The sequence below is a fragment of the Hoplias malabaricus genome, chromosome Y (genome assembly GCF_029633855.1).
Source record: "Hoplias malabaricus isolate fHopMal1 chromosome Y, fHopMal1.hap1, whole genome shotgun sequence".
NCBI classification, from domain to species: domain Eukaryota; kingdom Metazoa; phylum Chordata; class Actinopteri; order Characiformes; family Erythrinidae; genus Hoplias; species Hoplias malabaricus.
In genome coordinates this window covers 13,958,496-13,984,935 of record NC_089820.1, presented here as the reverse complement: position 1 = coordinate 13,984,935, position 26,440 = coordinate 13,958,496, and the positions used below count along the sequence as shown (strand labels likewise).

The 26,440-nt window shown below is 37.8% G+C and overlaps 1 protein-coding gene across 1 annotated transcript in view; it reads left to right on the top strand.

Moving 5' to 3' along the window:
- The first annotated feature begins 1,529 nt into the window (after positions 1-1,529).
- The window catches only part of LOC136678985 (LIM domain kinase 2-like), a 39,540-nt gene continuing 14,629 nt past the window's right edge, over positions 1,530-26,440 (top strand). The window contains exons 1-6 of the mRNA XM_066657213.1: positions 1,530-1,891; positions 3,124-3,220; positions 14,861-14,996; positions 23,429-23,538; positions 25,021-25,212; positions 26,313-26,418. Coding sequence (XP_066513310.1) covers positions 1,876-1,891; positions 3,124-3,220; positions 14,861-14,996; positions 23,429-23,538; positions 25,021-25,212; positions 26,313-26,418 — 657 coding nt within the window. The 5' untranslated portion in view covers positions 1,530-1,875. The remainder of the gene's footprint in view (positions 1,892-3,123; positions 3,221-14,860; positions 14,997-23,428; positions 23,539-25,020; positions 25,213-26,312; positions 26,419-26,440) is intronic.

Sequence of the window (26,440 nt, the reverse complement as noted above, 5' to 3'; positions counted from 1 at the left end):
TCCACCCATCAACGTGTGTTTTTGGACTGTGGGAGGAAACCGAAGCACCCGGAGGAAATCCACGCGGACACGGGGAGAACACACCAAACTCCTCACAGTCACCCGGAGTGGGAATCCAACCCACAACCTCCAGGTCCCTGGAGCTGTGTGACTGCAACACTACCTGCTGCACCACCGTGCCGCCCCGTAATGGAGAACTGTTTGACACAATTTTTTACACTATTCAAATATGTATTACTTTAAAAAAGGGCTAATAGCTACACACTTAGTAAGTCAATTATTGCTTGTTAGAACTCAATATTGCCCAATATGGCTTTTCATGGCCCATAAATCCACATATGTGTCTCTAAAGTTGTTTATTTGTAACTTTCTTAGGGTCAAACCTCACATATTTTCTACTTTAAAGTGTTATTTTACAAAAAAAAATATTCCAAATATTTAGGAATTTATAATCATTCAAAATTAATTTAAACTTGTCTAATGTCTGAGCTCCTCTGATGGTCTCTGTCAACTATTCTATTTAAGAATGGCATAGAAAGTGATGGTGTTACAAAGCAGCTTTACAGACCTCTAAAATTAAAATTAAAATGAAATTAATAAAACCCCATGTGAGCAAGCTAAATGCAATTTTTCAATGACAAGGAAAATGTCCGTTGAAGCTGAAGCACCCTTTATCTAAAGAGAAAGGTTTATTTAAAGCAAACAAATTTCAGCCTAGATTTAAATGTAACAGACAATTCTGGAGAACTACCCCCCCCGTCTATATGATTTATTCATTGTCTGAATCACCACAGAAACTCATTTGTAACTCGAGTTGTTTAGATTTGTAGCACTTTTTGTCTGTGTTTTCTAGAAGCCTGTTTCTGCCATATAAAATAATTTAAAAAATACATTTTTTTTTCATTAATATGTAAGTTGCTATCTCAATATCTCAAGACACTATCTCATCATTTGAGATACTAAGTCAATATACTGTGCCATCCAGAGTTGGATGATTGGATGATCTGTGAATGCTGTGTCAATGCAGAATTATGGATTTACAGTGAGTGTACATTATTAGACAAGTTGAATGTGTGCTGCCTGTCAAAGGTCTACACCTTGCCTTCTTTATTTAACATTTCAAAATAATATTTTTACTTGAGGTTTTACCTGACAATGTGTTGTTTTTTTCCAATTTCCAACGATCTCCATCAAGTGCTTTTATGGCAGAATTTGGCAAATAGTTACTCCTTTGTACCTTTAGGAGTCGGCTATTCCTATCTCCCTAGTTCAATGAAATGCTGAAATGCATATATAATAGGAGTTAAATACAATACAGATTAATACTATGAAGAATATAGCCTGAAGGCAGTGGTGCTGTGTGTGAGTGGTCAGCAGCTGGCGCTGTGGAATTAACTAAACGAGGTGGTGTTGTAAGGCAGTGGTCAACAGATGGCGCTGTGAGGTCAGTATTTTTCTGTCTTGCTCCTGAGCTCCTCTCCTGTTTCAGGTGTTAATGTTTGCTGTTTGATCCCTTCCGCTCTCCGTACAGGGATCTCACACGCGTTACGTCACCGGGAGGCTGCAGCAGCCTATTTCGCTCAGAATTGTAAAGAGGGAGGGAGAGAGAGAGAAAGAGAGAGAGAGAGAGAGAGAGAGTGTGAAAGAAAAAGAAACGAAGAGAGAGAGAGTGTGAAAGAAAAAGAAACGAGAAGAGAGGGAGGAAGCGAAGAGCAGTGGATTTATTACAGACTCGCTTTCTCAGATTTTCTCGTGTATTTTGTAGCACGTCGGAGCAGTAGGAATATCGGGAACAGCTCTCAGATGTGGAGTAGTATGTGAAGTGATATTAATGTTTGTGCTTCGAGGAAAATTCATCACAGAGAGTGAGAGTAGATGGACGAACAAGAAGGTAAAATACTAACACAGAGCGAGTCAGTAGAACTGAACACTGATGGGCATTGTTACACGGACTGTTTCAGTGGTTTTTAAAACTTGGTTTTGGTATTTGAAAGTGTACGAGAGTTTAAAGGGCAATTCCACCGACCTTTCGATGTGTCCTGTGTGGTTCAGTCGTAGAGATGTCTTTTTAAAAAGCTCCCTCCAGAGAAACTTAACGTTACTTTACGTCTTTACGGTTTTAAACTAACATTTTATCAACTATTTAATCACCAGTGTACCTACACTTTTTCTGATAAATGCTCCGACTTTAGTATTTCTTCTTCAAATATATTTCCAATTTCAAAGGCGCTTTTAAGCGATTAAACTCTTCAGAAGTCTAGTTATCACCACAACTGTGAACAACCGTGTTGTCAGTTTCTCTGGAAAACTGCATTTTTAAATGCTAATCATTTAGCTGTACAGAGAGATATTTTAAAACCATTTCCCAAAATCAAATTGATGAAATATTGTAAACCAGAAAAGCAACAGAAACAATAAGAAGCATAGAAGTCAAAAGTAGTAGCTTAAACATATACTTATAAAATGAGTAACTTCCAGCCCTGCAGTGGAGTGTCTTAGTACATTCACTGAGCATAGGAAATTAAGGTCTTTATATAAATAAGTTTAAAATGTTCTAAAGAGGTTCAATCTAACATTTAATTTAAATTGTCACATGTATTTTTGTGCTCCATAGCATTGTATACTTCAGCTTTATTGATTTAACATAAATCTCACTTTTAATATCCATCTTAACTTTATCTTATTATCCATCTTTTAATATCCATCTTAACAGGTTTGGCCAATCATAATACAGCAGTGATTCTATTATTTCTAAAGCAACACGAAAAGCACAAAAAATATATATGAATAAATGTAAAAATGTAAACGCAGCTGTATCAGAGGGATGATATTGGATAATGGCCAGAGCAAAAAAAGAAGTAAAAATAGTCAGTTAGCCTAGTTTAAAGATCCCTCTTCTCTTCTAAATATAGCTATAGACACACTAACATAAACCATATTTTCAGCCAGCTCTCTTGGACACTGACCAGCAGGAAGTGATTACATAATGGGAGAGTAGTCAGACAGCTACAGTCTAACTGTGCCAAAGGAAAAAAAAATATTTGGAAATGGCAAGTAAAAGCATGCAGGGTGAGTAGTTTGTGATCAGGTGTAATGTTTTGTTGGTTTGTGTTTGATCCACAGATAGAACGGAGCATGTGTGCGCAGGATGTGGAGGCAGGATTCAGGATGCTTTTCATGTCAAGGTCCTGAAAGAAGCCTGGCACAATGCTTGCTTTCGGTAAGGTTTCATTTCAATCTTGATCACAGCAGGGATCACGCTCATAAAATGTGTCGTCCTACACTTCAATAAGTTCTGTGCCTTTTCATACTTACTATTTACATATTGCTATATAGCAAAAGAATGTTCAGAAATTACACTTTGTAATCTTCATAGCACACTGCTGCTCCTATTTCAGAAATGTTCTGAATGTTTCCTTGTCAAGTATTATCTGCAAATTCACATTTTGGAAATCACACATGGATATGACATGGAAAAACATGAATTTTCACTTATGAAAATCTTTTAAAGGTTAAGGCTGTATAGCCAACTATTTTATAAACGAGGCTTTAATAGTCTTTAATATTGATTTGCTTATTTTATTCAAATGTACTAATTTATATGTAAGGAGAGCTGTATGTTAAAAGCATCATTTTATTTTAATTGAGAATTGTAATATTTTTTCAAAAGTACTAGAAGAATTGTTGTGTTATACAGAAGATCATTCAGAGCAGATGGTGTATCATAGAGAATTATATTCATGCTGGATTGTTTTATAGTTATATTTATGATTATTATTATTATATTATTCCTGAGATTCCTTATGTCTGAGATTTTTTACAGCAGTGAAGATGCGAACAAGGTGGAGTGTTCCACAATAGGATTTCTCAGTTTAGTCAGATAATCTAAGACCAATATGAAGCCAGTCCAATGTGAGCCAAGTTGAGGGAGATTCCTGTTGGACAATCCTCAAATTTGGACTTAAGTCAGGTGGCTAATTGAGAAATCCTGCTTTGTGGAATACCCCCCATAGTTCACCCTGCAGGCAATACAAACTAGGGTATTATGTTATCCAGATTTACCAATGAATTCTAAAACGAGTATACGATTTCAGTCAAATATAATTATGGAAAAAAAAATGTTCCTTGTGGTTCTTTGGGGACTCTTATGCTTTATAGCACCCTGCTTGTATTACTCTGACATGAAAAGTACAGTTTAGGAAAAATCCTTATCCTATATACAACCTCATCAGGTAAAAATCTTATTACAGTGTCTCAGGCAGTGCTTTTATAACAATGTCTTGTAATACATTTATGAGGGAACTGTTAGCGACATTAAAGTCTTCAACCAGACTCCTTGTTCCTAGCACCATGACTGCAATCAGTTTTGAATCAAGTTTCATTTTTGTCTAAATTCATAATGAAGCCTTTCACATCAAATTCCACTGAATGACTTTGTTTATGTTTTAAGCATATAAATATGGCGAAAGTAGACATACAAAATACTGGATCATGGCCATTTTGATGGAATGTGAGATATTCAACCAGAAATAAGTACCAACAAAGATTATTTATACTTGGTTCACTTATCCGTGCTGTAAATATTGATTATAATAAGTTAAACATTAAGGTATGAAGAAGTAGTGCCATTGATTGGGGCAGGAATGCAGCTTTATTTCCTCTTCATGCATTTGACAACAATGAAGACAATTGTGGCTTGTCTCTAGGCTTATTTGCATAGAGGACTTGTTCTGTGGCCACTGGTCAGTCTTGTGAGTGACCACAGAAGTCCTGCGGTTGAGTAGTTTGGCTGTGTTAGTGTTGCTCAGTGTGTGTGGAGCTGTGTGTTTATGTTTGTGCAGAATGTGAGACTCTGTCATTGTGAACACTGTATGACAGGCAGATTCCACAGAACTGAAAGTGCTTTGTAATTCCAATGGAATGGAGTTGTTGATTCTGCAGAATGTTTATACACTCTGCTGATAAATTCCTTTACCTCTCTATTTGTTTTTCTCTTTTCCACACCTTTCCTCCTTCCTATTTTCTTTCTGTATTCTTTCATCTTGTTTTTTTTTATTTTCCCTCTCTACCTTATCATCTTCTATATGTACTATCACCCCTCTCTCTCTCGCATTCTGTGTTGTTATTCAGGTTTAATGATTGGTACGGCTAAGTGGTTTTTGAGCATGTTGTTGAGAGAGGACAGGATCAAAGTCCATTATCAGGCTGAACTGAGCTCCTGCAGAAACAACTCAGCTGGTTTCTTGCTTTGATCTATTGCACATTGGACTAAAAAAAGGCCAAAGTTTTGCTCTGTGCATATTCCTGGAGACATTCATTAATTGAATGTCCAACTTAAATCAATTTGAGCTGGCCTCAGATATATTCCTTTGAACTTTCTGCAGCAGTGGAATTATGACAATATTCAGTACAGATGTGCACTCAGGAGAAAAATCTCAGAATTGTGTAACACTGGTTTGCTTCACATTTGTAGTAACATTTGAAGAAAGCTTGAAGAAACTCGATGCAACATTTGAAGCCATGTACTTATATATAAACACACACACACACACACACACACATATATATAAATACATACACAGGGTGAGTTGCAGGAAACCCTTTTATTTTTCGATATGCTACATGACCAGCTTCCCATTGGAAAAACTTGCCCTTGATCTGGCTTTCAAGATGGCGGCCATGCTCTGGACATAGCCTACAAAGGCCCCCTCACACATTAATTGCTGGGGTATTCAGATAAATGGGTGTCCTATGATGTTTGACTCACCCTGAGAAAGTAACTGAACAAGAGTAAATTCAGTACATCTTAATATCATGTTATTATGTTCAAATATAAGGGAAAATATTCCATAAATGATGTTTGACTTGGATTCTATAACAATTCTAGAAAATCCTTTTTGTTAAAAGCATAACATGGTCTTCAGTTATTCAGAACAGAGCTCAGTGGCCTGCAGCAGTCTTACATAAACTAAACCAAGAATGGAAAAGTGTGTTTTGCACCTCTTCCAATCAAACTCTCATTAGATTTAATGGGAGCTGAAATCTCTTTTAGCAATCGTACTGAGTTAGGCCTTGGTGGCGGTTGAGGCCAAGGCCAAGACTCAGCCCAGATTAGAAAAGCTGTTTTTTTGAAACAGTTCATTAAAGCTTTGAGCAAGATTAAGGCCCTGATTAGTGAATTCCTTTAGCACATGTTAAATAATTAGTACATCCTGTTGTGCACAATTAAAGCAAGAGTTTCACTACAAAACAAAGTTGCCGTTTCCCTTTTATGCAAAGTGTAGTTGATCAGTTAAAACAACTTTACCTCTAAGTTCCTTACATGAACTTTAGGTACACTTTTACACTTTGCTCTAAGGATAATATAACCAAGTGAGGGAACCCTATGTTTATATAATATCATTGGATATACTGCCCTTAGGCAAAACATGGATTCTTTTCACTGAGTAAGGAATAATACCAAGAAATCGAGGCTTGCTGCAATTCCTTGCATTTACCAGGCTTTAAATACTCATCAGTAAGTGCTTGTGAGTAAATAAGCACATATAAAGACAACAATGAGGTGCTTAGGCTAGATAAAACTGTGAACGTACACTTTAGTGTAGGAACCGAGTTTGAAATTTCTTAATCATTCCAACATATCATGAAGGTGGTTCTCACAGTAGGGGGTGATGATGCATTTATCAGCTTTGATTAATGAACAACAAGTCTGTTTTTAGCCTATTGATGTGGCACACGTTAAAACTTAATCCCATCTTGAAAAGAAAAACCCCCTTGAAAGGGAAAGCAGGTCCATTAACTAAGAACACGGTTTCATTTGCTAGCATGGTTTTGTTTGTATAATTTCTTCACTCCAAAATGTAAAGAGCTCTAACTACATGAATTTTGGACAGGGTTTTAGAGAGGTATACCTTTGTTTGTTGTTCCAAATCCTGCACTTAAAGTCAAGTTAGACAAGTTGTCCCCATATATGTATTCTTATTTCATGATCTGTCCTGGATTTGTGAGACTTTAGTAATGCAGAAGGCCTTTGCTGTTTGTGTGATGTTAAGAAGACAAGGCCTTCGAATCCTAAATTTAGAGCCAAAGTCCAATGTAGAAAAGAAATGGTCAGGTATTCAAACTTCTTTCTGGGCCTGCAATAACTTTGTTGCAAATGTTAAATTGTGTGAGAAACCACATAAGCCAATATATTTGACATAATATTTAAATACAGTCTAAAGTAAGTGTTAATTGTCATGAGCTTCCATTCCATAGATATTTAACATTTTAGAATTTCTTGACAGTGTAGCTCAAGTGCTGAACTGAAGACGTAACCATAGCCACCAAACAAGTCTTGGCTGATTGACTACATTTGCAGGGCTGAATTTTTGGCAAACTTTCCATTAAAGTAAATGGAAGAAAAAAAGCTTTCTTCCCCTTAAACATGCTGGAATAGTTTGCATATGATCCATCTGTGCTGACGGGGGGTTTGCATGGTTTTCTGTAACCCCTAACACTGGGGCAGGTATGGACGTCTCTCCAAAGCTCTGCAGTCTACTCTTACATTCCTAGACGGCGATTCAGAGCTATCCAGACACACATCCTTACTATTACTCCTTCTCCTGGAAATGTCTGCTTGTCAGTCGTCCAATTAATGCCCCTTTGTGATCTGAGGAAGAGATGGTTGTTTTAAACACAGTTATGGGAGAGGCTGGAATGTATGCTGACCTGCTAATTGTGTTTGGGTTTCCCTTTTCTCGTAGGTCTGCCTTTTAATTAACATGGCAGGTTGTTGTGGGTAGCATCACATCCTCCTCGGAGTACAGGAGTCTGTGGATTAACTATGATTAAAATCTTGCTTTTGGCATTGAAATCTCTTTCAGTTCAGCACAGAAAATTGGAAAGAATTCCTCAACCTCTTTATTGTTAGTGATCAGACGCGGTCATATCATCTTTTGGAATAAGAGTGGAACAATTTGACTCTTTCTGCGACACTAGCATTCAACAAACAAATTCGTCAAGTAGCTTGGGGAAATTATCAAATTTTCAGCATTTTTTCCCTTACCCAGAATGTAGTTGCTAAGAGTTACTGGAACCATTCTATATATTTTTATGTATTAGTGATTAATACAGCTCAAGAATTAGGTCAGACTGGCTGGTCTGGAAAAGTGAGGATTTGAAAGAGGCTCAAACACAAAATCAACATCATACTGTTGGAGATATGATGACAGTTGTATGTCAGTCACTTGCTTTTCTGGAGGATGTCCTTTACCACGTTTTGACTCGGTTCTCTTTAGAAACCTTGTAAGCATCAGATACATCCAGAGTCCTCAGATTCATCTGCTCGGGGGAGAGGCCCAAATCACAGCCAGTATCACAAAATGTTCTTCGCATGTTTCATGAAATTACACATCTTAGCAGAGAGATCACTAAAAAGTTATGGCATAAAAGAAGAAGCTTCTGAATACAAATGATTCAAGTATTCCCATGTTTCAGGTCAACTTTCGATGGATTACTGTAGTACTTCAGTAGTGTTCTCTTCAAAGTAGCATCCTCAGAATGGAGATCATTTGTACTTGCTACGTGCCAAACCGTTTCCTTTTTTCCCCAGACACTGGCTACAGCTGAGGAAGTTAACAATGGAGTCAAGCTGAAAATTCAAAGCTCTTTTAAGAGCACTTAAAACAACAAAAGTGTTCATCCAGTCTCCCCATTTCCCCTCCCTGTACTTTTTCTTGGCTCAGACAGACATCAGCTTGTGCGCTTTATAAAGAAAACTCTACAACAATTGTACACACTCATCCATCGCTCCCACTCCATTTCTTTGTCCACTGAGAAGGTAGAATGGCCTATAAGTAGTGTGATTAAGGTTTGGAGAAGGGTGTATTGATGCAGGGTGTAAAAGCACTCCTTGTATTATTTTCATTCTTGTGGAATGAAGGAAGCACAGGACTGTTTGTTCTGTTTTGTTTGTCTAGGAGTGTCAACACTTGAACACCTTTCTTTCACCTGAGCGCTCTCTCTCTCTCTCTCTCTCTCTCTCTCTCTCTCTCTCTCATTCTCATTCTCATTCTAACTCACACTCTTACTGTCTCTCCCTGAGTATTAAATGTAGGCATTAATTTGTCTCTGTAAAAAAAAAAAAACAGTTTAGAAGCTATTAACATTCATTATACACAGTATATGTTTTGTGTATCATTATTGTGATGTTGACCTTTTTCATATTGCTGTTGCTTCAGTGTTTGTGGTCACAGGTGAGCTTTCTTTTAAAAGCATGGAGTGGAATGAAGTGTAGGATTTGAATTGTGGTGGACTGCTCTGACAGCACTTTACTGAAATTCTTAAGTCAGTAGGTAGTGAAAAATGCATGACTGCTCACTGTGTGCTTATTGTTGTACAGATGCAGGCAGGTGTTTTAGCAGTGGGAGGGGAAGGTGACAATAAAGCAAATCTTTGCATGCCTGTCTGGGTTTAAGGTGAAAGTTTATCGGTGAGCTGTGCTGGGTGTTTTTTTTTTTTTTTTTTTTGATGTGGGTGTGATGTGTGTACACCTGGAGGTCCTCCGTTACAGTCACAGGTTTTCCTCAGCAAGCGTAAGATTGTGTGAGAGTGAATGATTTACCAGTCCTCAGATCCACATGGCTTACCAGATGTTACCATGACATCACTGCACAGACACACACACACACACAACTATGGCTTACGCACTGATTAGGTTTATGAGAGTGTTTACCAACAGCCTATCAGAAGTTTGGGTAAAACTGGTATAAAAGCAATTTTTAAGGACTTAAATGAAGATATTTTTTTTTTCTAATAAGATTACGTTCAGACTTTAACCCCCCCCCCACATGGTCCGTCAGGCTGGAGACAGGAGAACAAGACTGGTTTCTTCACTCTGGCTAGTCTTCTATGCACTCCTTTTTGTTTTGTCTTGAACCAGAGCTTGTGATCTTCACATTCCCCTCAAACAAAGCACTCGCTGGGCAGTGGCCAGAGTCCAGATCAGTGGGCATTGCTCATGCTGTTTCTGGCTAATGTGATCTTTATCATAGTGGTTCTCAGCACTGAGCGGAACCTGCTCTTTTTCACTATGCTCTATTTTTATATTCTCTCTCTCTCTCTCGCGCTCTCTCTCTCTCTCTCTCTCATATTTTGTATTTCTATCTCATTTTCACTCTTTCTCTTATTCTATTACTTTTATCATTTCTTTTTCTGTTTCATTCTATCAGTCACTTTCACTTTCCTCCTCTGTCGTTCAGTGCTATATAGAATCGGATGTTTAGGCTGAACACAATGTTCCAGACACCTCACGAGAGACTTTTACTTTTTCTTTGTAGATGAATCACTGAGTGGCCCATGGCATTCAGAGCACACATGCAGGCTGGACTCAAATTAAATATGAAAAGCTTTCAAACCACTGCTCCAGATCTGCACATGAATCTTTTAAGTTGGTCTGGAATATGCCAGGAAACGAAGAAAAGCAGATGCTGTTCTGACTCCTGTTTTCTTTTCAGTTCCAGCAGCAGAACAACCAGCAATCAAGTAGACTGTGATATTGAAACCAGTAGTTTGATTTTAAAAAAGAAAAATCAAGTTTGCATGGTTTCTTGCTCACCTCAAATGTAGGGTTGGTGTGGTGGTGGTAGTGGGTAACACTGCTGCTGTCCATGTCAAAGACTAGGCTTCAGTTCACAAACAACTAGTAGGATTCTTTGGGCAAGACTCCTATGATTACGTTTACATTACATTACCTACATTTGTAGCAAGATTAGGATTCTAAGCCACTCTGGAAAAGACCAATAATGCGGTAAATTTAATTTACCAAAAAAAATGTACTTGGTGTCTGATGTCTCCTTTAGAGTTTTGCTGGAAATTCTAGTAGGAAACAAGTGATGGACACTTATAGGTTTATGGTTTGCAATTCACAGCCTCATATCTACTGGGAGCTCAGAATTGTCCATTTTGGAATATCCTACATTATACATTAAAAATTCTATGTTGTTTGAGTTGAGAAAAAATGTGGATACTAACCATAAGCTAGCATTGTACTAGTACCTTTGGGATGATTTGAGGTTGCCTTTGTTTCAAGGACTAACCCTCCAGCATCAGCATTTGATTTCAGGAGTGGCCTTGTGGCTGGATTCCATCAAATTCTAACAGAAATGTTCCAATATTTAGTCTAAAGTCTTTTCAGAGGAGTAGTGCGAAACCCACAGAGCAGTTATATTGTATATCAGTAATCATCTTACATCTGATCTGTTCATTGTTCTGAGTCTTTACATTGCTGTTACTGTTTTTCAGAAGTAGCAATTCCACCTAAATTGAAAAATGCTGCTTGAGCTCCAGGTGTTTTAGGAATGTGGAGAATGTGGATTACAGGTCTAGAATGCTTTGAACATTGTGTCCTCATTGTTGCATTGTTCACTGTGGTAAATTTGGACTGGTGAGAGTTGCAGCCATTTAATTGTATGCAAGGAATGGATGGACATTTTCTGAGCGCTTGTGTGTTCCTGAAGATAAGTGACACAGATCAGGTATTGCAAAAGTGAGTCAAAATTATTGCAGAAGGTTTTCACTGGCAATTTTAGTTGCTCGCACCCAGTGTGTCAAAAAAGGCCCGTCGGTCTTCTAAATTGTTCTTAAAAATGATTTGCCCTGACGAAACTTTAGGTAGAATTTTTCCTTAGGTAGAATTAAGAGCAACAATCTAAAGATCTGCTTTTCAAAGAGAATACTTAAAAATAGAGCTTAACAGATACTACCACACGCATATATATGAAGCCACAAGACTGATGGTAGACTAATACATGGCTAATAAGTAATAGCTGGCGCTCTATGAGGAAGCATGTTAAAATGTTGGCCTAAAATTCACAACCTTTTAATAGCTTTATGCCATGTTGGGTTTAGTCATTAAGTCCCAAATGAAATAAAATCAAAATCTTCAGGATTGGTGGGTTTTTTGACAGGTAAAACCACAGGATTGATGTGTTCACTGCAAATAACAATGCCTGCCATTTTCCATGAATACTTATGCCTCTAAACTACTGTCTTTTGTCTTTAGAACTGATGGAAATCTTGTAACAATATGAATTCCAACTAATTTCCTACTCATAACAAACTTTATTATATATAAACTTTGTTACATCTTCACAACACAGAGCACAACAATGTCACAAAAGATCAAAAAATATGCATTTACTGTTTATAAAACTGTGCTAATCCACATTAGAAACACACAAAATTACCTTTCCAATTAAAATTTCAGCAGTGTCCAGGGAGCTGCCTTTTCCAAGTAGTGTCAGTAAGTCTTTTGAGTTCACAAAGAATTAGTTTAAAAAGAGTTCCTGATGGCATCTTGCATTGTTTAGTGACTATTTTGCAGCATGCTTTCTCAATTGGATAATGAACATTAAAATATAGTAACCCCACCCCAAGAGATTGAATTGTTTTTAAAATTGAATGTCAAATTTCCAATCAGTGTCCTTCAGTTCCTTCCAAATGTCTGTTGTTTATGTGCAATGAATATGTAGGTGTTCAACTGAACAATGCATCTGCTAGTTTTGTTAGTTAACTTTCCTTTTTTATCCCAAATTAAAGCAAACACACATTGTTTAATCGCATTGTGCATTTGTCTTCAGGGGAAAATAGTATCTACAAAAAAAAAATAAATGTTGTAACTGCTTGGATTCAGCTCTTATAATTTGCAATCTTCCATATTCCTTCTATTTTGATTTCTTGCTTTTTTTTATCTCATTTTTTTTCATTTGGTGCATCTCAGATTAGCAAAACTCAAGCTCAGGACATTAATGTCTTCTTTAACTGCCATAACTATAGGCATAGGATCACCTGTCCTGTCCTAACTGCTTTGTTTTTGATGTTATTTTAATATGCTCCAACTGTTACTTTATAAGTATGTGATCTCTGATGTCTAATTCAGCTTGATTTATAATAAAAGTGTGGCATCACCATTGGCTCGCCATTGTGATGTGAACTTCTTGTAACCTAGATTCACTCTTACCTTGTGCAGTAAAATTCACATAGAGCAGCTCTTGGTGGACATCCCTGCTTCACTCTTCTGTTTATTTCAACGTCCTTAGTCAAGAACTCATACATATCTATCTGTACCTTTTAGTTTCTCATAGAAGAGTCTGATCATACTGATAAATGTCTCAAAGGGAAATCATACTATATTAAGACAAGCCAATGATAATATCTAGAAACATAGTCAAAAGGCTTTTTTTTTCTAAACCTGCCACATGTATCTACCTTTTGATTGCATGTATGTCAGTATAATACACTGATAAAACCTATAATGTAGAGCGTCTTTTCTAGTACTTTTTTATAAACAAATAAAAGAATATTGGCCATCAGTTCGGACAGACATTGTAAAATTCAGCTGTGGCTGTTTACTCTACTTTGCCAAACTGTTCCTGAAAGACTGTTCAAACTGAAAGATTTATTCCTGCAGAGCTTGTGGTTTGATGGATGATTTTAATTTATTTCACATATCAAAAGGATTCAGACACAGACATAGAATCTAACCATTAGACTGATATGTCAGTTTCCCTTGAAGGCAATTGCATGTTGTTTTCAAGGCACCACTTAGTTCTCACTGACAATGATCCAATCGTTCACACACTTAAACATCGCGGAACAAGCAGAGGCTTGTGCAGGACGAGCCTTGTACTTTCCATGTTCATCTAGATTAATGTTCTTCTGTAATAATAAAATGCCTGAGGGACTTTGCTCCACAGCTCTGAAGCTCGGTCGCCTTAAATTAAGTCAGATTCCCCCATTAGTGTGAGGTAGCAGCTGAAAGGAACATTTCTGTCTCTAGTGTGAGGAATGGTCAGCAGGGGAAAGTGTGTGACATCGCTTCATGATTACTTCTGGCTCAAGGCCCAAATTCCTCCTGTCTTGCCTGCCTCAGACTTCATTCAGCAAAGCCCCTCTGAGTTTCTGTGGGTGGGCTTGTATGTGTGTGTGTCCCAAACCATGTCTTTTGTTTATCATTTCATTCCGTGTCCTCATCAAATCTCTTCACCAGCTCCAACAAGAAACATATTGAGATATTTTGAGCATGCTTAGATTCACTGACTCTCTCAGGCTCTCCTGTTTGAAAAGCCTCAAGTCTTTGAAACCAAACACCAGGGCTTTCCAGTGTGTCCTCACAATCACCTCATATTTCCTTTCCATTCTTACCTCCTCATAGCATGAGAGATTTTACCAATACTGCCTTTGGATACCTACACTGTTTGACCAATAGACTGTGGGCACTTGTTTATCTGACATTTCATTTTACTGTCTCTATGATGCTTAGAATACTTTAGACTGGATGTTGGATTCCTGTGAGAATGTGGTGCCATTCAGCAACATGACGTGAAGTTTTTAGTAATTTCTTCCCGCGATGGTTATACATAAATTAACTGAGTTGGGAACTCTCATTTTTTTATAATTTCCTTAGAAATGCATGAGAAAAGACAATCTAGAGCAGAGGTTATCAAATCTTGACCATTGATCCAGGTTCCAGACTGGAATTTTAAGATGGCTTACAGTACCTGGCCAGTCAGGTACTTCAGCAGCTGCAGCTATAGTGTCATACTGGTTTGATACTTAAAAATCCCGCACAAACCTAAGTCCACAATGCTCTGTGCCAGGAGTTGACTAGAGGGGTATAGAGCACCTAAGAATTGAGTTGTTCTCTGATGTGATGGAGCTCTAATGTTATATTTCGAATGAGCTGCAGTGTTTTTTTTTTGTGTGGCCAAAAATATGAGCGAACATCATTTGACTTCAGTAACATTATGGCTTTCTTTTTAAAATGGATGTTCTTACTGTACTTTTCATACATTCTTATTTTTCTATATTTTGTCCTCAGGTGCTCTGAATGCTTTGATCGCCTGAAAAACTGGTACTATGAAAGAGACGGGAAACTTTTCTGTGGGAAACACTACTGGGAGAAGTTTGGGGAGCTGTGTCATGGCTGCTCACTGCTAATGACTGGACCAGCTATGGTGAGAAATAAATCATGCTGTCTTCTCTTGTTACACGTTTTCACATCGTTATTGACAGGAAAAAAAACCTTAGGGATTAGCGCATTGAGAAATGTAGTTTCAGATTTGCGGTCAGTAGATTAAATGGATTAAACAGAGTTTGACATTAAAGTCAATTAAATCTCTTCAAAACAACTATCACGATCTGGAACAGCAACAGCAATGGCAATTAAAATTTTCTTAACCTGTCAAGGCCTCTGGTTGTAATGTACTTCTGGAAATGAATACACAAATCTCACAGTGCAAAAAAGTCTACAAAATGATGTGTGCTCTAGATGGTGTGGTTTAGGATGGTATAATTAAGAGGAAATATCTTTGTAAATGGGTACTGATGTCAAATACAAATGGCAACTTCAAAAGTGCAGATAAGGGTGTTGTTTAAGCACCTTGGGTCTATGAGAAACGTTTGCTCTTGTCTTATTTAGACATTGATTGAGGGATAAAGGAACAAATGAAGATGCTATTAAGCCATTTTCATATATCACTGATATCTACCAGTAGTTTGGCAGTGGGTGTGTTTGGACATCTCTTACTCTCACCACTCCCATGCAGAATGAATCATATGATGTTTATGAGATGGGAGGTTAGCTTATGAAATTCTGGATAAGCATCTGCTCATATGTCCAATTACTGTCTTTATGGCTCCTACAGGAACATTCCTTTGAAAGCTCTTAGTCCTGTTTTGCTATGTTTTTCTTGATGTGTCTGTATCTGGAGGTTTCAAAACATGTGCATTGCCATATAATCATGTGGAAATCCTACATGAATCAAAACATTTGAATAAAATACATTTAACTGCATTTATTAAATACCATTTTTAATATTTTTTTTAATAATTGTCTTTCTGCAACATTTCTGTTGTATTATTACATTAAACAATACATATAACACATTTTGGGTGACAGAGTGGTGCAGCAGGTAGTGTCGCAGTCACAAAGCTCCAGGTCACTGTCTGTGAGTAGATTGGTGTGTTCTCCCTGTGTCTGTGTGGGTTTCCTCTGGGTGCTCCGGTTTCCTTCCACAGAAACCTGGCGCCTCTTCCAGAGTGTGTTCCTGCGCCCAGTGATTCCAGGTAAGCTCCGGGCACACTGCAACCCTGAACTGGATAAGCAGTTACAGACAATGAATGAATGATATAACACGCTTTCCAGTACTTGGCCAAAAGAAGACCAGGTAACACCCATTCAGTAGAAACAAATGTGCAGATGTGGAGCTGATAGGGGTGCAGTGATACACAAATTTCACAGTACAATACATATACTCCACGATACATACGATAGTGATATTTTAATAGAAAAATTAAAATATATAAAAAATGGGGATATGGTGCAAATATAAGATCTATCTAAAAGCAGTCCTTTAAATTCCCAGTTTTTCAGCACTCACCTGATGCTCTCAGCACCGCAGCAGAACAATCCCCTCTAGGAGGGACTATGACTGCATTGGCTGCTGATTGGTTAAATAAAGGTGACGACCAATGAGATGCGAGTTCTCTGTTTAGACGCCATGGAGAATATTCCCCTCGCTCCGGCAGAGAGAAAGCTGCATGTTTCTGTCTCAAACCATCGCCATAACTATGTGACCTCAAAAATATCAGTTCAAAACAGAACACATCTTTTAGTGTCCAAAAACTAGCCAACCATCCTGTAAAATACGGAATCGTCCCGGGATTTTACAGGATGGTTGGCTAGTTCCAGCCCAGTTTTTCCATTCCACATCCAGCTAATCGTCCAATAGGCTAACCACAACTATAGCATGCCGTTGTTTCACCAGTAACTCTAAACACGGCATTCCTATTACGCACCATGTCACTAGATTCCGCATGAAACTACAGCATGCCTCAGAACTATGTCTTGCTCTTCAGGTGGCTGCAACTCATTAATGCGGGTTGACAAACTGCTCAGAATGGTTTTTAAAATAAAAATATTTATACATTTGATTCACAGCCCCTTTTGAAACCCCTGTATCAAGGGAAAAAAAAAAAAAGAATCTTACTATTTGTATTGTGACACTCCTAGGAGCTGAGCGTTTATACAGTAGAATGGAATAGTGATCAGTTGGCTGAATATAAGCCAATGTGTGGACATTAAAAGAGAATGTAAGTGGAATATAACAGAAGCCAACAGGCAGTTATTGAATAGAATTTAAGCAAAGTTAAAAGTTAGGTATGGAATACAAGGGAGTGCAGCACCATACATACAATAGAAACCAGTCAGCAGGTAAAACAAAAGCTTTATACCTTGGTTTGTTTTGAGTCAAACAGTTGTATGTCCTTTTATAATTACACAGTAAAGGGTGTGGATTATTATGAGTGGTAATGGCCCTAATGTTCAGAGGTGGCAGATGGTAGGAAGGTTAAAATTTGTGTTTAGTATAAACTAAGCATGACACAGAGGAGAGTATTTGAATGTTACATGTCTATTCATCCAAGTCCTGGGTCTGCCCCTTCTCAAAACGTCTATGGTAATTACCTCCCACTAGTGAAGTTTAACTCCCCTGTTCTGTAGTAATCACTCCAGGCAGGGGGGAAGCCCTCCTCTTCTGCCCACCACTGGCATGGCAGGATTGCACTTAGTTTGTTTACTTGGTGCCCTGTCTTCATTTAGAGCTCTCATTATTACTTTCTCTCCTTTCTTTTTTTACATTTCTTTGTCTTTCATAGCAAAGTGAAAGCAGGCTGCCATTCTCCTCATTTGAACCGTTTAACTATTGAGTATACTTTGAGTCCAAAACTATAATCGAAGCCACAGTCCCACAGTTTGGAACAGGAATGGCAATATATATTTTCAAAATCTCTGAAAGGCTTCCTAAGTCTCAGTGCAAGACGATATCAATAGCACCTAGTTTCTATATGTTTTAAGAAGGTGTAAATGTTTTGATTCATGGGATGTGAAGATAACACATTATAAATGTGATTTAATACAAAACTGGCAACAGCTCCAAAGTGCAAACCTTTCTGTTTAATCACTGCATCTTCATCACTGCATCTGTATTGAAACACAACTTGTGTACTCTAAACAACTCTGATCAAAGCTAGAACTTTCTTATACCACCCCTAAACAGAAGAGCCTGTGTCATCCGAACTTTCTTCACATTACTGTAGTGAATGGAAATATGACACGTCACTTTTTTTTTTTCTGCCAAAATTTCTTAACGGCACATAACATTTGTGAAACGTTTAGAAACCTAGAGGGAAATTTGCTCTACTATTGCCTACTGATCAATAATACAATAATCAAACAGAGGTGCACTGAGGAGCTGTAAATGTGCTGGGTTAATAAATGTTTTAAACTAATGTCTTTTATATGTGTGCCTAACAAGGTAAACGCACAGTTTGAGTATTCATCTGAATATGTGGATTATAGCATGCAGATACAAATAGCACCTTCAAAGTGCTTGTGTTATTTAAGCATTGTTGGTATTTTAAGAACTAAACCTTATCTTATTTAAATATTTATCCACAGATAAGGGAACATGTGAAGATGCTTCAGCTCTATTAAGCCATTTTCCTATATCACTGGTATCTAAAGGTAGTTTGGCAATGTGTTTGGACATCTCCTTTCATTCTCACCACTCCCATGTAGAATGAATCATGATGTTTGAGATGGGAGATTTGCTTATAAGGTTAGCGTAATCAGTAATATAAATAAATCTGTTGTTTTAAAGGCTAAGTACCACTTAATGGACCTCCATGAATATTTCACATCATTTTAGTTATTGACATATATAAGTATGAATTAAAATGAAAATAGTAAGAAATAACATGTTTTCTGACTATCAATAAACACAAGTTAGGAACTCAAATTCCTCTGTATTTATTTATTTGACACTTTCATACAGCTGGTGCTTAGCCTTTAACAGAAAAAAGTACCCATTAAACATGCTTGATATTGTTTGCTGTTCTGGTTAAATATAAATTCATCCATATAAACAAATACCCGCATGCATACCTTACTGGGTATTATTAATGATAGCAAAATTAATTGGCTTTTGAAAGCTTAGCATTTAAACATTTATCCACGAGCCACAGAAGGCACATTTAGCCACAGAAGGCATCAGCTGCTTTGATCCAATGTCCAATAGATTTAGATTTTTCAGAGTATGGTGTGTGTGTGTATATAGTAATTCTTCACATTTGTATTAGCTGCTTTTATTTTTTCAGGTTCAGCTCTCACTCATACATTCTTTCACTTTGACAGAGATGGCTATGGCCGTTTCCTCTGCTTGTGTTTTCTCTCCTTGTTGTAGAACAAAGGAAACATAGCTAGCGTGGTGGAGTTGGAAGGGTCGAGGTCCGAGCGCTGTTTGTTTTGCAGGGTTAGACTCTGAGCTCATTGCCTGTGGGCTGATGAATGGGATCTGAAGGTTGGAATGGTCTCTGCGTGTCTTGGTGATGTCATCATGCCTTTGGAATGCCTGGGCATGGCTTTTCAATAGAGTGCTTTGTAATCACAATGCAAATGTTAGCCTTAGACTAGATCCTGAACAAGCATGGGTGCACTGTTTTAAGAGTAGTACCAGAAAGCAAACCAGTCATAATGGGATCGTTTTTAATTGGGCAAATGTCGGTGCTAAAGTGACCTTCAGGAGTAGGAGGAATTTGCCAGTGTGCAAAATGCATAATAGCCCTTTTCTGTTTAGACTTGGATTGAGTGTTGCCAAATATTTTCTGGCTGGTGTGCTATGCCAGCTCTGGGGCCTGAAGTACAAGCAACAGGGTGTAAAAACCTCAGCATGTCCCTCAGAGGAACAAGCAGACTGGAACTGATACTCTTGAGTGTGTGCATGTCCGCCTCAGTATGTGTTCATGTAGGAAAAACAACTGCAATATATTGAAGTGCTAATTGATATGCTAAATTTATTTGAGCATAATGCTACAGCTGGGGATGTTCTCCATTTAGAAAATACACTTATGGTTGTCATATTTCTATGAATATGTTCATCTACCTCCTTGGTCTGCATTTGCTGTCATTTGTAACAGTACAATGTAGTGTAGTGTGCTATATTGTACTATAATAAATGTTATGTATCCAGGTGCTGTATTTTAGCTTTAGGCTGACTAGAAAAATACACACCACATCAATGATAAAGCATATGCATTGATTATCGAGAAACTCTAAATATCTTGCATTACCCACAACCTAGAGCTAAAAAACACATTGTCTGGTAGTTTGTTTTCAACCTTCTAAAGTCTTCTTAGCTACCACTCTCCAGGGCACAGAGCTGCAGCTTGCAAACCAGGAGTAAAAACCAATTACAGATCCCAGAAAAAAGAGAATTTATAGACATTAATGAATTAATAAATTCCCATACACAATTGTAATAAAGCTAGTTAAATTGACTATTTTGTGTGTTTATATTTTGGAAAGGGAAAAACTAAAAACTAAAATTTGTCAAAGAAGTTGAGAAACTTTTGTAACAGAATCCCTGCTAGATTTGATGTGACTTCTTAGGGTTTCCAAGTGATAAAAGCGATCCATCTTTTCTGTAAAGGCCTGAAGAAAGGGAGTATCTTTTGCACTTCAGTGCTGAGAAATAACACACACACACACACACACACACACACACACACACACAAAGCCTGTCATCGTTATTACTGCATTACACGAAAGACTGTGACACAGCTTTACTCAGAGGTCATTCACAGTGTCAGTGTGTTGAGAGAAGTCTGCACATCACATGAACCATGGGAACTTTGACAACTTCTGCATAATCATTTTTCTTCACCAAGTGTCTGTGTATTCTGTATAGGCACATCTGAACAGATCGATTAATTCTTTAATTGATATAACTAACTTGTCTTGTTCAGGGTTGTGTTGAGGCAAGAACACACCCTGGATGAAGCACCAGTCCACCACAGGGCTATAAAACAAATTGGTATTTTATTAAAAACCTGATTGACAAAGCCATGCCAGGTGCAAAACAAACATTTTGGAATCATACTTATTTATATATTTTATATTAACATGTTTGCTTGATTTGAGAAGGCTATAAGCTTTTGTATTGCCTTATAATAGTACCATTATCTGATGGAGGAAGTTAGCAGGCCTGTGGTTTATCAGGGAGAGAAGTAAAATAGTCCACAGCCAGAAGGAAGCCATTTAGCCCATGATAGACAACTCTGTAACCATCTCTGCTAATCTGTTTTTGTGGTTGAGAGTTGAATTAAGACCCAGCGTATGTGTTTTGGCGAGACACTGTGAGCTCATTCCTTGTCTGTCCGGGCAGCCTTACAGCAGAATGTAAGAGATGATGGTTGTTAATAGCCAACACTGAAAATTTGTATCATTATTTTTAAAATGACAACAAACAGAGTAAATAACAGCTGGGTATTTGGGCCTATATCTGACTCTAACAGAATGTTATAGTGTCATTGGCGTTTGATCATGTGTGTATTGTCGAGACATGAGCTCAGCTAATCTCCAATTTTCTTAACTGTTCCAATTTTTTGGATACTGAAGTGCAATTGGAGAATTTTATTTTTGTACAAGAATGGTGTGTGTGTGTGTGTGTGTGTGTGTGTGTGTGTGTGTGTGTGTGTGTGTGTGTGTGTGTGTGTGTGTGTGTGTGTGTGTGTGTGTGTGTGTGTGTGTGTGTGTGTGTGTGTGTGTGTGTGTGTGTGTGTGTGTGTGTGTGTGTGTGTGTGTGTGTGTGTGTGTGTGTGTGTGTGTGTGTGTGTGTGTGTGTGTGTGTGTGTGTGTGTGGTCTGTACACACTGAGGTGTAAATCCACTGTTTGACTGCCACTCTGGAACTGAGCTGTGACTCAGGTTCACCCTGACTATGAATATTATACCTTGACAAAAGTAATAATGATTCACTCATTCATTGTCTGTAACTGCTTAACCAGTTCAGGGTCGCGGTGAGTCCGGAGCCTACCCGGAATCACTGCACGCAAGGCAGGAACACACCCTGGAGAGGGCGCCAGTCCCTCACAGGGCGACACACACACTCACTCACACCTATGGACACTTTTAAGTCACCAATCCACCTACCAACGTGTGTTTTTGGACCGTGGGAGGAAACATGAGCACCCGGAGGAAACACGGGGAGAACACACCACACTCCTCACAGACAGTCACCCGGAGCGGGAATCGAACCCACAACCTCCAGGTCCCTGGAGCTGTGTGACTGCGACACTACCTGCTGCATCACCGTGCTGCCGAAATAATGATAAAATTAATACATTTTTTAATAAAAGTATTTATTTCCAGCACATGTGAGTTTGGACACAAACTTCAAAGTCTCAGAACTTGATGCATGGCTTTTAGATTCAAAACCCAGAGACTCAAGATTTGTCACAGTGAAATCTTGCAGCTCTGGGGTTAGAACTTATGTCACAAATCCCAGAAACACAAGAATTGACTATTAATCACACACTAGAGACCAAAGAATTTACTCAGACTCAAGTCTTGACACTTTCACAAGTTACATTACAAGGAGAAGAAAAAGGTTTTCCGTGTGTCATAGTTTAAGCTTAAGGAAATAAACCTTATTGGCCTTAGTTTTTTAAATCAAAGGAAGGGCATACCTTTGTGTTTTTGTTCTGTGTTTAAACATGAGGAAATTTTCTTTCTCTTTTTTTGGGGGAGTGGGCAGACTTTCCGAGCAGTCTATTATATCATTTCTGTTTGTCACAAACCTGAGATTGGAGATTAAAATATCTTTGTAAATTGATGGAGATTGATCTATAGGGCAATTTATACTATAATTTTTACATGGTGTAAATTTTAGTTTACAAGTTGTGCTAAGTGACTTTTTTTTTTTTTTTTTTGGTCATATATTTACTGCCATTAAAGGTACAAATGTTTTCTTATTCTCTGTAAAGAAACCATTTTGACATAAATAGCCTGCATGTGTTTCCAGTAAGAGTTCAACATTGTATATACTGTTACATCTGTTAAAATATAGGCTACACCTTTATAAGAAGGTCAGCCACATGGCTAGATTAGAGAGAGGGACACAGAGAGAGAGATAGAGACAGACACAAACAAACACAGAGAGAGACAGAGACACACACAGGGGGAGAGAGAGGGAGGTGCTCAGTAGTGTGTACTGATCCAGACGAAAGGGAGGTGCTGATTGAATTACATCACTGAAAGTAGACAGGCCCAGACACAAGCAGGTGAGAGAGACTGAGTGTTAATAACAGAACACAAGCAAACCTTGTGGAGATCACAGACTGATTGGAACACGCACACAACTGGAGAACACCATCTCATCCATAATAGAATGGACAACCTCTCGTACTGAAGGCTTCCACAACGGCACACCATATAACAACCACAAGGACATGCTGGCTTTCCAGAGGAATTTCTTTGGAATAGAGGGTTTTCTGCCATGTTTTTCACTATGGAATGATGCTGATCCAGACTGGCCTGTCTGTGTTCTCAGGTGGCTGGGGAATATAAGTATCATCCAGAGTGTTTCCTGTGCCTGAGTTGTAAGGTGGTGATCGAGGAGAGGGACACCTACGCTTTGGTGGAACGCTCTAAACTCTACTGGTGAGAACATACTGTTTAACCTTCTTTCAGCCTCTGTTTTGTCTGTCCATTGTAAGGGTGCAGTCCCAATATGCTTACATGTTAAACTAAGCAAAACCAAAATATTTAACTGGTTAAAAACACAACCAGTGTGTTTTTACTATTTAAATATTTAGATTTTGCTTACTTTAACATTTTAATTCAGTTGCTATTTTTTTCCTTTCTGCCTAACATAACTAGAATATTTTTGCATGTTATGTAATGTTTATAGTATTGTTATAAGTTGGTGCGTAAGTTTTTAGGTTTACTGTCATGACAGGAGTTTCGATTATAATTTACCAACTCAAGGTTCAAACAATTAAACTGCTGTATTTACTTTTATATATTGATTTAATTGATTTACAATGTACACCATTTTGGATCTGAATTCTTTGTTTTAAGAAATTTGATCACCATAGACAGAAATTTTAGCATACTACTGCACAGAAAAAAAGACATTAACACTGTAAAACATTAGCTGACGTACCTGCATATGTGCTTCAAATATTGTTTTTTATTTTTTATTATTTTTTTTTTAAATGACGAATGAGTTAAATTCTGTATGCCTTACTGATTTTGGGCAGTTTTTAAATGGTTTGTGAAATAGTAATATTGGTTACAATAATTTGATATTTATATTTTATATTTCCAAAGTAGAATTAAGTATAATCTTTACATTTTTGTCCATTTAATGAAAGAAACAAATCTCCATAGAGAGATTAAGTCAAAATTAGACTTAATCCCTGTCTGGGAATCCAGCCCCACTTGTATGACTATCATACTCAGACTTAATGTTTAGGCTGAAGGTTTTCCATGGATGTGGAACAACAAATTTACATAAGGCTTTTAAATATAGATATTGTAACAGTGTTGGTGGAGCTATCTAGATTTGGTTTTGGTTTCCGTTTAGTACCTTTTTTTCCCCCAGAATATGTGATTTCACAGAAAAGTGTTATTACTATCTTCATACTTAAAGTTGTGAGGTCAAATTCAATTTCCGTAATTTAGAGGGTGTTTGTAACAGAACACAACAATAGCACAACAGTCATGATCAAGAATGTAATTACAAGTTGTATTTTTGAATATCTATTAATCAGAGAATCAACACTATGAGCAATATTAAAATTACAGACCTAAATACAGCCACATTCAGTCAGTGTTTTACATTCTGTACTGCCCTAAATTCAGTTAAGCAGGACTCTTTTTCTCTTTGGACTGAAGCATGCAATTTTTTCTTCAAAGTCTTCTTAAGTACTTAAAGTGTTATTTAAATATGGATGGTATGCATGATAAGCTCAGAGTATTAGTACTAAGAGTATAAGTATTGTGTTATCACAATAACAGTTTATTACAAATTTTAACAGGCACCTTTAACAGGAATGTTAATATTTTAAGACGTGTTGAGATGGCTGCTGTTGCTCTTGTGGGATGAAGAATATTAATGTTGTGTGTCTATTTATACAGTGGTAAATGTTACAAGCACGAGGTCTTGGCTCCGATGCTGGAGAGGCGGTGTTTGACTGACTCGTGTCCAGACTCACTTCCTCACACGGTCACTCTGGTGTCCATGCCAGCAGCAGCCAACGGAAAACGAGGATTCACAGTCAGCATACAGAGAGACTGCAGCAGCACCACAGCCAGCGTTCAGGTCAAAGAGTGAGTCTACATCACATCATACATAATTAAAAAGCCTCACAGAGCTCCCCAGCAGAAATGTCTAAGCCTTGGTCCAATCATCCAGAGGTCACATGTTTGATTGGCAGTAAGGCCGGGGGTCAAACAGAGCATAATTGTCCCTGTTCTCTTTGAGTGGAGAGAATGGTCCTATTAAGACAAAGCTAGCCAGCATTAGTGTCTTTTATGTAACATTTGTGTTCTTGTCCAGAGAAGATGAGCAGTCTAAAGAGATGCAGTTTGAAAAGATGAGCTGTTTGGCCTTATATTTTCTCACTGGAAATAAGTGCTTGTCACATCCTCCACTCTTTGTAGCACTTTCGATTGGAGGGGACAAAGCTAATTGGTGGAACAGGCAATACTATAACTGGGTTGAAAATTGGGTAAATATCTGCCTGCAAAATAAACACATTTTTGTTATTAAACATAGTATGAAATAAAGAATTAAAGCCTAATAACACTACATGCATTTAACAAGAAATCACGTTTTTACTCCATTTGAAAACACAAACTGTCATGTAGTCTCATCATGAAGAATGGAGTGTTTCTTTCCTTACGTATAAGATTTTATTTATTTATTTTTATTTTTTTCCTTTCCCCTCTTTTCTCTTTTGAAGTGTCCTTATGACTTATGGCTATATATTGAAATTTTGATCAATTTTAATGGCACACAGAGTGGATCTGTGTCGAGAAATCAACCAAAACACAGATGTGGCTTTTGCCGTACTCCCACACTTGTAAATAATGGTTGTAAAATGTTACATAACTGTAATTGCAGGGTTTCAGCATTCTGTGGTTGGAAGGGTATTTGAGAGGAATATGTACCAACTATTGTTTTATCTGTCCTTCAAGCAGTTAGATTTAATGACATATAGTTTTACTTGGTAAAATCTGCCAAGCAGCATTTTTTATGCATTTATGGCCTTGGTGTATTTTAAGGCAAATGCACATCTGTCTGTTATGGAAATGTTATGGTAGTAAACCTGCCAAGCCTGCTTTTGGTCCTTTAGGTAAACTACTATATGTGTCCACCTGGCTAAAGTTTCTCCTTGTGTGTGCACTTGCTATCATTGTTTCCTCAGGGTCAGAGGGATGCTGATTAGTCCAGAGGTCCGAGATGCCATTCATGTTGGAGACCGCATCCTGGAAATCAATGGCCTTCCAGTGGGAACATTAATGGAGGAGGAGGTGAGTTGATGTGTCAAAGACT